Source organism: Taudactylus pleione, unplaced genomic scaffold (genome assembly GCF_031769625.1).
Source record: "Taudactylus pleione unplaced genomic scaffold, aTauple2 ptg000520l, whole genome shotgun sequence".
NCBI lineage: Eukaryota > Metazoa > Chordata > Amphibia > Anura > Myobatrachidae > Taudactylus > Taudactylus pleione.
In genome coordinates this window covers 8,260,001-8,273,052 of record NW_028284922.1, presented here as the reverse complement: position 1 = coordinate 8,273,052, position 13,052 = coordinate 8,260,001, and the positions used below count along the sequence as shown (strand labels likewise).

Genomic DNA, 13,052 nt, shown 5'->3' with positions numbered 1-13,052 from the left:
AGCTGTGCAGGGGAAGGAAAGCACTGACTGCATGACTGCAGTCCGGGGAGAGGGGAGGAGCCTGGCTTCTCTGTGTCACATGATCTCTGTGTATCTCGGCGCTTCCTGTTCCTGCCTTCTTCACCTCCCCCCCTGAAGCAGCCTAGGCTTCTTCAGCGTCCTCCACCTTCCGCCTTGCTTTCAAAATTTTGCTACACCACCGCCCTGCGACAGCCTGGGTGCTTCCAGCATCCTGTTGCACCTTCCCCTACAGCAGCCTGGGTGATTCCACCCACTCTCTGCAGCAGCTCAGACTTAATCAGTTTGCTTCCCAGGCTCTGCTGCTCCAGAACCCCCCCTCCTCCCATGTGGCGCATGACGTCAGACCCATAACTACGTAACTAGACTTTTTGGTGCCCTGTGCCATAAAGAGCATTGGCGCCCCCCTCATTTTTCAAAGGGACATAATGCACCCAAAAAAGGGCCATGGCATCATGGGGAAGGGCCAGGGAAAAGATAGGGGAGGCCAAGAGATGCTGGGGATGACATAAAAGGAAGCTACAAGCAAGAATGATAATAAACAAAAATTTGACAGGGCCAAACAGCGCCCCCTGACCTGTGGTGCCCTGTGCGATGTCTTCCCAAGATACGACTTGTAAGGAAGACAGTTTCATTAATATCTCCAGCTATTCCCAAGGAGTACCAGATGTTCTCTGATGTTTTTTCCGAACAACAGGCGAATATCTTACCTCCTCACAGAGAATGGGATTGTCCAATCGAGCTGATGCCTGACAAGATGCCACCTCGTGGTCGCACCTATCCTCTATCCTTGCCTGAGACTCAAGCCATGTCTGAAAACATCCAGGACAACCTAGCAAAAGAGTTTATTCGTCCTTCCACCTCATCTGCCAGAGCTGGGTTCTTTTTCGTCAGCGGTGGCCTAAGACCTTGTATAGACTACCGGGGCCTTAATGATATAACGGTCAAGAATCGATATCCACTTCCACTGATCACAGAATTGTTCGACAGAGTTAAGGGGTCCATCATATTCTCGAAGTTGGATCTGAGAGGGGCTTATAATCTCATCCGTATTCGCGCTGGTGATGAATGGAAGACCGCCTTTAATACTACAGATGGACATTTTGAATACCTTGTGATGCCCTTTGGGTTGTGCACTGCCCCTGCTGTTTTTCAGGGCTTTGTTAATGAGAATTTCCGGGACATGTTGTACATCTCAGTTGTTGTCTACCTGGATGATATACTGATTTTTTCGTCTTCTAAAGCAAAACATCATGAACATGTGAAGGAAGTATTATCCCGTCTAAGAAAGCATCACCTTTACTGCAAATTGGAGAAGTGTCTTTGGTGTACCCAGTGTGCCATTCCTTGGTTATGTCATCTCTGGCTCCAGTCTACAAATGGACCCCAAGAAGGTGCAGGCGATTTTGGATTGGTCCCGACCTCAGACTTTGAAAGCCATCCAGAGACTGCTTGGGTTTGCCAACTACTATAGATGCTTTATAAAGGGATTCTCATCATTATTGGCTCCCATTACCACTGTGACCCATAAAGACACTAATCCTGCCCTATGGTCACCTGAGGCAAAGACTGCCTTCCAGCTTCTAAAACAGACTTTTATTTCTGCTCCAGTCTTACGACAACCAGATCTGGATAGGCCTTTCTTATTGGAAGTGAATGAGTCATCAGAGGCCGTGGGAGCAGTTCTATCCCAGCATTATGAGGACAATCGGGTTCATCCCTGTGGGCTTTTCTCCAAGAAATTTTCTCCTGCCGAAAGGAATTATGCTATAGGTGAACAAGAGCTCTTGGCAGTGAAGTTGGCATTAAAAGAATGGAGATACCCGCTGGAAGGGGCTAAGTTTCCCTTCACTGTCTTCACAGACAATAGGAACCTCCTCTTTCTCAAGAATCTCCAGTGCGTGAGTCCTCGTCTGGCCTGATGGGCAATATTTTTTGCTCGTTTCCAGTTCACGCTGACCTTCCGGTCTGGAGCCCTTAATCAAAAGGCAGATGCTCTGTCCAGATCCCTCATCTGTGAAGACAAATAGGAGAATCAACACAATACCCCTGTCTTGGAGTCAAGAGTGTTCACCACTTTACAGTTACAGCCTCCTACTGGGAAGTCTTTTGTGGCCCGGAGTTAAGGAAGCAGCTCCTTACCTGGGCTCATTCCTCTCACTTTGCAGGTCACTCAGGTACCCAGAAGACCCTGGAATTTTTAAAGAGAGGCTATTGGTGGCCATCCATGAATAAATCTTCACGTCAGGCTCCGGCTGGTGAGTTGTTGCCACTACCTATTCCATCACGTCCATGGACGCATCTCTCCATGGACTTCGTCACGGATCTGCCGAACTCTCAAGGGTTCATTACCATCTGGGTCGTAGTAGACCAATTTTCAAAAATGGTCCATTACATACCCCTAAACTGCCTATTGCTCCTGACTTAGCTCACCTGTTCGTTCAACATATATTCCTTCTCCATGGTCTTCCTGCCGAGATAGTCTCTGACCGTGGTGTTCAGTTTACTGCAAAGTTTTGGAGAGTCTTATGTTCTGTACTACAAGTGAAACTACATTTTTCTACGGCTTAAAACCCATAAAGGAATGGATCTACTGAAAGGGTTAACCAAGACCTTGAAACCTTCCTGAGGATTTTTATGACATCTTCTCAAGACAATTGGTCTGTATTGCTGCCATGGGCTGTATTTGCACATAATGTCTCCTACCACTGTTCTACGAACCAAACTCCATTCAAAGTGGTCTACGGTCTTCATCCTCGGGTTCCTGAATTTCGGAGCCTGCCTGTCTTTGATGTACCAGCCGTAGAAGACACTGTATGGAGATTTGCATCAATTTGGACTCAAGTACGTGCTGATCTGGAGAAGGCGTCCTCCTGTTACAAATTTCAAGCAGATAAAAGGCGTAGGAAGTTACCACGTATGCAAGTTGGAGGCCAAGTCTGGTTATCCACCAGGAACCTACGGCTTAGAGTACCAACAATGAAATTTGCTCCATGCTTCTTCGGGCCCTTCTCCATCATAGAAATCATTAACCTCGTGGTTTATCACCTTCAGTTGCACCCTTACCTAAAAATCCCCAATTCCTTTCATGTCTCCCTGCTTAAACCCCTGGTGCTGAACAGGTTCCACAAAGCCCTACCTGTTTCTCCCTGTGTCCAGACTGAAAGGAGCGTGGAGTTTGAGGTCTCCCAGGTCCTGGATTCTCGTATTCGCAGAGGACATTTGCAGTACTTATTGGATTGGAGGGGTTACGGCCCGGAGGAGCGTTGTTGGACCGATGCCTGAGATATCCATGCTCCTGCACTCATCAAACGGTTCCATGCTGCCCATCCGGAGAAGCCTGGTGAGTGTCCTGAGGCCACCCATAAGGGGGGGGTACTGTCACGGCCAGGGTTTCTCGGCATGTTGGTCAACGGGTAATACCTGTGAGGTCACTGTGGCGGGGGGTCTCTTGCCGTGGCGCTGGTGTTTGGCAAGGGGCATTGGCTGTGCGTGGTTCTGTGCGGGCACATTGTCACTAGGGGCTGGTGAGGCCTGGTGGTGTTTCCGTTCCACTCGGCATGGGCGCCGTCATCTTGCCTCCGGCTATGTGATTCAGTTGTCCAATCCTGGTGGGTCATGTGCTCTTTCCAGCCAGTCATAGCGCAGCACTTGGTATTTAGGAAGGTCCAGAGCCTTCCTTCTTTGTCAGTGCAATGTGTTTCTCAGCTACAGCAGAGAGTACCTGTTCCTTTCCTTCCTCCTTGGAAACACTACCTAGCCCGTTAGCTTGCCTGCTCCAACCCGCTGGACTTACCCTGCACCCTCCATTTACCTTTCCCCTGCCTGAGTACCTGAACCTGCTATATCCATGTACCTTGCCTCCAATTACACTCAGTTGGACTTCATTACCTCTGCCTGCATTTGTTTTCAGCTCACCATACCTGCCTACTGGACTGTTCCTGCCTGTCACTTTCTGGACATTCTCCCATTTACTCCACTACAGTTATCAAGTGCACTTTAGTGCTATACCTGGACTATTTCTTTTTGCCATTTCCATGTCTACCAAGTCACTTATTAAAAGCTCCACTTTTTCTTTTAAATCTGCTTCTGTGTCTGCTCCTATCATCACCCCGGGTCCACAACAAAACCAGAACCTCACAATATGCCTGGTCAGTGTTGAAGTTTTAATTTGACCTGTTTTGATCAAGACTTCAGTAGGTTGAGTGCCTCAAAAAAGTGAGTACTTTCTGTCTTGTTACTGGTATATTCCCAGGTATAGCTTTTGCTGTCTGTATTTTATCACCACTCTGTCTCGCTGAATTTTACTGCCATTTTTTTATTTTTTGAACCTGTCATTTTGTCTTCTACCTTTTATTATGCCTTTAATGTTTTCACTGTTCTGCTACTCTTACACTGAATTTCTCTCCATTGTATTGATTTCCTATCATGTTCCCCCAACACTTTCTTCCCATACACTAACTGCTCCATCCTTTGCTTGATTCCACCACCACCCTGCCTTCCTTCTTACTCCTCTCAGCACACTCTCTCTCTCTCCAAATACCTCAGCTCTCTTACTATTATACCTTCTCCTATTTCCTCCTGCTGCTTTTACTTCTCTCAAACATTGTACCTTCCACCCCCTCTCTTCTCCTCATTCACATCTTCACATCCCTTGCTAACCTCCTTAACATACTCAGTTCTTCCCCTGCCTCCACTCCTATTCCCACACTCTCCTCCTCCTCACTCACCCCACTACTGCCCTAAAGCATCAACCATTCCAACCTCATCCTGATCCCTTTCTTCATTTACTTCCTTTCTCTTGTGCCCTCTGGAAGGGCATGTTGGTTCATAACAAACTAGCTTAAATCCATGACCACTTTATGTCTAACCCTTTCAACTTCCTTGCCATCATGGAAACTTGGCTCATCCAGTCTGAAAACACTTACCTGTCATAGCTCTCGTATAGATGGTTTGGATGCTGACTGTACATTTAGAGTTAGTATATACCCAGAACAGAGAAATGGAGTCTAGCATATAGTACCAATGGCCTTCACGAAGGACAACTTGCTGCACCTAATCCGCAGGTCATGGCCCTCTGACTGGGTTCTAACTTACAGTCTGGTGGAATGAAGGATCTTAGACAGGCAGTGAAATTAGTCACATTGGGACGAACTGGAGCATAGTCAACCACATGGGCAATGCGGTACCAGGGGATAAGCAGGAGGAATAGCCAATGTCAGAACTAGGAAGTCAATAAGAGTGGCACCAGGAGTTGTCCAGAATCGGGTCAAAGGAGTAGCCAAGGTCAGAGCCAGACACTCACTAGGAGCAGTACCAGCGAGCAAGCAAGGAGAATAGTCAGAAGAACTGGGTCAAACACTGGAAGTTCAGGCAGGAACAAATCTTGGAGTAATATATAGAGCCAATAATCTGACACTTGAACAGCACTCAGAGACTCCCTTTTATAGGAGGGTGATTTCAAATTTGGCGCCAAACCTGACATAACCTTTGGTGCTCATTCCTCTTTAAATTTCAAGTACAGTTTTGGCCATCCTATTACATTTTGGCCCTGGTGTCCACTATTTTGAATAATCGTATGTTTAACTGTAATTTGTAATTATGGATTATTTACATTTTTGTATATAATAAATAAGAAATGTGTTTTTCTAAGGTGGATATATGTGCTATATGTGTTATGTAGGTGGATGCTGTGATGCTTATATCAGAAAATGGATTCACATTATGTGAAAAAGAAGTTAAAGAAATGCTGACTGAGAGTCAGTTTCTACAAAGAATTAAGGATGATCCAAACAATCATAAACTTATGCTCTTCACATACCCAGAAAAGGTATATATGACATATTTTACATATCATCTGGATATATTACATTTTGTAATTTATTAACCTACTGTGCCCTCTAAGTGGAGCATTCATGGATATTTACCAGTTAAACACCAAAGATCTAGGGGTAAATGTAATAGGTTGCGAGCTTGTAAAAAATGTTGTGACTACAGTAAAACTCACAATTTTCAGGCTTTACTATAACTCGCAAAAAAAATCTTGCATCCAGATGTTCTCCCAATGTAATAGAGTGCGAGTGCTTCACTCACACATATTACTGCCTGAAAACACGCAAAAACAATAGACCAGCTTCAGGATAGTGAGTTTATCCTGAGCAGGTCAGAATAAAACAGAAACATGCACATATCCATGAGATATTTTCTGTTTGTACATATGAAAAAAAGTACTTTTTTTTTTTAAAAGACGTGCAACCCCTCCCCAGAAGCATAACCAGCACCAGGCTATATAAAGCCTGTCCTTGTTCTAAAAATACAGGGGCCAAAATGAGTAGCTGCCCCCTGTATTTTAAGTACCAGCACAGGGCTTTTCTGATCCGGTCCCGGTTGTAGAAAAACACATACCTTTTCTCTTGTCCACCATGGTTTCAGGATATTCCGTTTTAACCCCCTGGATGTCTACATGGACCGAAGAGGACATGAACAATGCATAAGAGAGGGGAGTATGGATTATTTTAATTACAGGTACCCTATGGATTCCTACTGGACAAGGGGATATGATGGCATCAGGGATACTAGGTGAGTATGTGTGTTAGTGAGTGTGAGTGTGCATGTACTGTATGAAATAATAAACTTTTACAGACACTGTGTCTGTGTTGTGTGTTTTTTTAAGTATTTATTTTACTGTGGAACTACAGGTACCAGTGGGCCTGTAATGCCCTGCATGCTGGTACTTGTGGTTCTCCAAGTGCCAGCATGCAGGGGAGGCTTGCTGGGAATTGTAGTCCCACAGCTAAAGGCAATATTTCCACATCTATTTTTTACAACACACTACACTATCAACCCGGCACCCACTGTCCAGGGGTGCCATGGATAGCCCCGGGCTATCAGCCTAGGCCTGGGGTGCTCTGAAGAGGTGGTCTCCACCTCCCTAGGGAAACCCAGCCTGGGCTGACTAGCGGTCAGGGGTAATGCTCTGGCCAGGGAACCTGGTGAAAGGGTTTCCCTGGCTGTGGCATTACCCTTCGCTAGAAAGAGTCCGGTGCTGGATATAAAATTACAGGGGTCCCCTACTCATTTTGTCCCCTGTTTTTCTACAACCGGGACCGGAACAGAAAAGCCCTGTGCTGGTACTTAAAATACAGTGGGCAGCTACGCATTTTGGCCCCTGTATTTTTAGAACCAGGACAGGCTGTACAGAGCCCGGAGCTGGTTATGCTTCTGGTGAGGGGATGCACATCTTTTTTTCTTTTTTAAACACACAGACTGTAGCCTTTACGTACCTCAATGATCTGTGAAGGCTTCTGTATAATTCGCACCTTTTAATGCTAGTCGCATTAAAAGGTGTGAGTTTACATAGTGAAATACTCGCACAGATTTGCATAGTGTAGTAGCCTTGAGCTCAAAAGTTCACATTCTATTACATTTGCGAGTCCCGGCACCAACTCCACCTTCAAAAAATGCGAGAAGGTGTGAGTTGGATTTTTACTTTAATTCGCAACCTACCATTTACATTTACCCCCTGTTGTGAAAGAAACAAAAAAATATGATATCAAAGAGGATAGGCTCATTTAATATTATCTACACCATGTTTTTGGCTTTTGTTTTCATTCAATTCTTATTGATTCTTTTAATTTTGTTCTTTTTATTATAATATTCATTCATTTTGACATTTTCTCCTGCAACCATTTAAGATCTACTGTGATGTTCTACTTTCCAGTGATTGCTGTTGCTGAAGCTATTGCCTTTTATTTGAAGCAATATCAATTACAATAAAATCGTAAAAGAAGATGTGAATATAAGACATTATAGGGCACACACCTCCATGTATTTGCACTGCATCAATCCTGTGGGAAAAAAGCAGCTCAGTTACCAGATAACTGCCTTAAAGTATAATTTCAAGAATATTTTCTATCATTTTACAGTGTTCAGTATGGCAGTACGGAATTAATGACGGTGACAAAATAAAGGAACTGGAGGAAGAAGGAGTAAATAGAAGAGTTGATGAGTTGGACATGGTAAAAAAATTGTTGAAGACGGTAAGTTCTTCCTGTTTAATGGTGTTTACATTTTCATTTTTAAATGTGGTCATACTGATATAAGTAGTTAAGGAGGGTCCCGTGACTGTTATCACCTCCACGTGTAGCTACTACTGGAGGTGAATACCTCCAAGGATGCACAGGATAGAATGGAAAGAAAACAAAAGATAATTCAGTGCTGCCCTTTTCGTGGCTGTTTGTGAAGAATCTTAGTTGAATGTAGGTTTATATCAAAAAAGGAAGAAATAATGAGGACCATAAGCTGCACTCCTGAAGTTTTTCATATCATGTGTCTAATTTCTAATATATGGCTTATTCAATATCTTAAAATATAACCTTTGTTTGATTTACTTCTTTAAAATATGGAAATCATCCACATATTTATTTTGGGTACAATAAAGTTAAAATGTTAGAAAAAGAAAAGTGAATAAAGTGTGAATAGGGTAATTAAAAACATACATCCACTGTGTCCATGTCCTTCTTGTGATATTCCTAGATATTGGAAAATATTACACTTATATTGATTGATCAGTGCTTCAGTCATGTAATTCAGTCTATTGCGTGATCATTTGGACCATACAGTTCATATCACATACTCCTCACTAAATGGAGTTTCCCCTTTATTCTGTTTCAAATGTATCCTCTTTAGTTTATATTAGTTACTAATGCTGTATTACTTGAAACAAAGTATCTAGGGGTTTGTGCTAATACAATGTCTTCTACTGACTGTGTGATGTGTGAATAACTTGTACTGCAGGTTTAGTGTTTTCCCTTATGGATCATAAATTCCAAAGAATGGTTCTTATCTTTGCAAATATATTTATCTTCTGTTAGTTATAAGTAGTTCATACACGGCTCTCCGATGTCAAGGGGGAATCTATTTATGTATTAACCCCTGCTATATCAGGTAAAGTCCTTCACATCACACACTCCCTGCTGGAAAATAATTTCTAGGAGCCCTGATTTCAGCATGAATATCATACAGTATAATGCTGCAACTCATATATGTTTCAATGTTAGGCAGTGGCGTAATTTCATCCCGGGTGCCCGGAGGCAAGATAAATGTTGGTGCCCCCACCCACCCCCCAAATTAAAATTTACCACCCCCCCAGCACCTATGCCAACCCCAGCTGCCGCTGTCCCCTTATGCAGTTCCTTTTATACAGTGCCCCCAGTAATAGTCCCCCTATGCAGTGCCCCTTATACAGTGCACACCTATGTAGTACCCCCCAGTAATGGTCCCCCTATTCAGTGCCTCCAGTAGTGGTCCCCCTATGCAGTGCCCCCAGTAGTGGTCCCCTTATGCAGTGCGTGTCTATGTAGTGCCCCACAGTAATGGTCCCCCTATGCAGTGCCTCCAGTAGTGCTGCCAGTAGTGGTCCGTCTACGCAGTGCCCTCAGTAGTGCCTATGTAGTGCCCCCCAGTAATGGTCCCCCTATGCAGTGCCTTTAGTAGTGCCCCTTATACAGTGCCCCCAGTAGTGGTCCCCTTATGCAGTGCCTCAGATGTGCCCCTTATACGGTGGCCCCAGTAGTGGTCCCCCTATACCAGGGATGGGGAACCTCAGGCCCGGGGGCCGTGTAAGGCCCCCGGCACCATTTGGTCTGACCCTCTGAGCTTTTTTCTGCTAGCCTCATCTGGCTATCAGGGTGCCTAGAATGGCACCAGGCAGCCAGAATCTATGCAGCAGTGCCGCCTGGAGCACTCTTAGGATGCTTCAGATGGTCACACCGCTGCCCTAACAGCTCCCCAAAGCATCCTCAGGATGATCCGAGCATTGCTGTAATCACTGGCGATTGTGGCCTAGCCCCCATGTGACTTTACACGGATGGGACGTGGCCTGCACCAGGCCCGCGAATAATGTTATATATTTCAAAATGGCCCTCGGCAAAAAAAAAGGTTCTCCACCCCTGCTCTATACAGTGCCCCAAATAGTGGTCCCCCTATGCAGTGCCCCCCAGTAATGGTCCACCTATGCAGTGCCTCCAGTAGTGCCCTTTATACAGTGCCCTCAGTAATGGTCCACCAATGAAGTGCCTCCAGCAGTGCCCCCAGTAGTGGTCCCCTGTGCAGTGCCCTCAGTAGTGGCCCTTCCTATTCAGTGTCCCTTATACAGTGCCCCGTTATGTAATGCCCCCAGTAGTTGGTCCCCCCTATGCAGTGCCCCATTATGTAGTGCCCCCAGGAGTGGGTCCTCCTATGAAGTACCCCTTACACAGATTACTTACCTGAATCCCCGTTCCTGTGCCTGCCACGTCTGCTCCTCTGTCTTCCCACTCGGCACTATGGGAGAAACATCATGATGTCTCTTCCATCACCACTGTGGAAGGCGGAGCTCAAGGTTCCCTCCGTGGATAAAGCGGCTAATGAAAGTCTATCGTGACCATCATGGCTATGCATTTGGGATGCTAAGGGCTGCTCCTCCCTGCAGACAACAGGTAAATCAGTGGGGGCAGGCAGGCAAACATTCACTTGCTAATATTACTACTCTAAAGGCCCCAACACACTAGACCAGAGGTTCCCAACCACGGTCCTCAAGGCACACTGACAGTCCAGGTTTAGGGATAGCACAAGTGACTTAACTAGTGCCTCAGTTATTCTGATTTAACCATCTATGCACAATCATGGATAACGCTAAAACAGTACTGTTAGTGTGCCTTGAGGACCGAGGTTGGAAATCCCTGATCTAGACAATATTTTGAGTGATTTGGCTGATTCCAACGCATCAGAACGACAAATCGTTTATATCGTCCAGTGTGTATGCACTATGCGCTCTCCTGCGGCGTTGTTCGGCATATCTTCAAATCTTTTGTACATGCAAGAAGATCTGTCAATCTCGTTAATGATTTGCCACAGATCATGCAGTGTGTACACATTACCGAACGTCGAACAATATGTCGTTCCGACATGGACGATGCAGGCGTCATTTTACAGGCACTCCTTGGACACTCCCCTCCTTCATTTTGTTCATGGATCGTGACAGAGACTTGCAGCATCACCAGCATCCAGGCACAATCACAGCTTCCTTTGGTCTATTGCCAAGTATATATCCCTCCCTGGTGAAACCCAGCTGACCACCAATATGTATATATGCCACTGACCACCAATGTGTATTGTACGCTACTGTCCACCAATGTGTATTATATGCCACAGATCCCCAATCTGACCTACATGTAAAGACTAGTTGTACAAAGGCTTTTTTTCTATCATTCTATTGTGTGCAATGTGTACAGCTAGAATAAGATGATAGAGAGCGAGAGCGAGAGAGAAAAAGAGAACGCCATATTTTTTTAAATTAAACTTTATTGTTTTCAATTCATTTAATACAAGTTATGTGTCTAATATGTCTATTATGTGTGCTGTGTGTATTGGAGCTGATTCAGCATTGCATGCAAGTGCAATGCTGAATGCAGATTTATGATTATCAGAAATCTGCACATGCGCAGGACCCATTCTGTGAGTGTGCAGAATGGGTCCTGTGTAAACGCATGCAGCCCCTTTTATATCTCTGCCTGTTTGACAGGCAGAGGCATTTAAGTGGTGGTGTAGGGGCAGGGTGGCCTGGTGTTCCCAGAAACGCCACATGTACGCAGTTTCCTGGCCTCGCAAGCCAGCCAGCCTGTGTAAGCTTACTCAGCTGGCTGGTGGCCCAACGCCATCCATCATCACAACCGATGGTAGCTATTGTGATCCCAGCCTGTGACCTCGGTCGTAATGTTGGGATCGCAAATGCAAAGCTGTCTGTCTGCATTTATTTTAATTAAAGTGTATTGTTTTACATTAATTTAATAGAAGTTATGTGTCTAATATGTGTGATTTTTTTTCCTGTGTGTATTGTTAATAGATCCTCACTTATAAGCTATACTAAGCTTACCTATAATAATTACACAACACATGATATATTCAAATAAATGTGTATTCTAAATTAGATGGATGTATGGAGTGAGAAGGATGTTGGAACCTAGTGGGATTGTTGTGGTGAACGAATGGGAAGATTGTGGGCACTGAATGAGATGTGTGTCCCACATAACGGCTCAGACCTCAGTTGCATAAACTGCATGTGTGTATTCCAATGAGCACACAATTCTGTGAATTAGCAGCTCCACCATTTTATGAGTGACAGCAATCTCACTCTGTGAGAGTGCTGAATCTGCAGTTAACCGGGGCTATCCCCGGCATCCCTGGGTGGTGGGTGCCAGGTTGATTGTGTAAAGTGGCCCCCTACCCCTAAAGCACAACTAGCCCCAGGCTCTTTACTGCTGTCCTGGTTGTGAAAATACAGGGGACAAATGACATATGGGTCCCCTGTATTTAATACAACCAGCACCTAGCTATTCAGAACCAGTCCTGTTTGCCTTAATACAGTATAAAAATGACTTAGGGATCCCCTGTATTCAGTGCAACCAGCACTGGGCTCTGAGCTGGTTCTGGAAATACATGGGAAAAAATGAGTAGGGTTCCCCTGTATTTACCATAATGAAACCGGACCCTTTCTAGAAGGGTAATGCCACAGCCAGGGGACCCCTTTTACCAGGTCCCCCGGCAAAAGCATTATCCCTGACTGCTAGTCAGCCAAGACTGGGGATCTCTGGGGAGCTGGGGACCCCCCAATAAAGGGGTCCCCCTCTCCAGGGAAGCCCAGGCCAGGGCTGATAGCCCAGGGCTATCCCCGGCACCCCTGGGCAGTGGGTTCTGGGTTGAATGTGTAATGTGGTGCATTTGAAAGAATATTTTCTTTTGCAGGTGAACTATAGGTCCCAGCAAGCCTCCCCCACATGCTGGCACTTGGAGAACCACAAGTACCAGCAAGCAGGGCACTTAGGGCCCACTGGTACTTGTAGTACACCTGTAAAAGTAATATTAAAATAAGCAGATTACATCGATTTTTTTAAATTTATTTAGTCTGCACCTTCACCTGGGGGGGGCGTTGGCCTTTAAGTTCTTTTATGTGGCCGCCACCACCCTAGAACTACGGTGTCTTCACCTGGCGGGCG

The 13,052-nt window shown here is 45.2% G+C and overlaps 1 protein-coding gene across 2 annotated transcripts in view; it reads left to right on the top strand.

The window, feature by feature from the left end:
* The window catches only part of LOC148501326 (uncharacterized), a 667,086-nt gene that overhangs the window by 269,724 nt on the left and 384,310 nt on the right, over positions 1-13,052 (top strand). For both annotated transcript variants that reach the window (XM_088450637.1, XM_088450636.1), the window contains exons 11-12: positions 5,702-5,848; positions 7,944-8,057. In XM_088450637.1, coding sequence (XP_088306763.1) covers positions 5,702-5,848; positions 7,944-8,057 — 261 coding nt within the window. The remainder of the gene's footprint in view (positions 1-5,701; positions 5,849-7,943; positions 8,058-13,052) is intronic.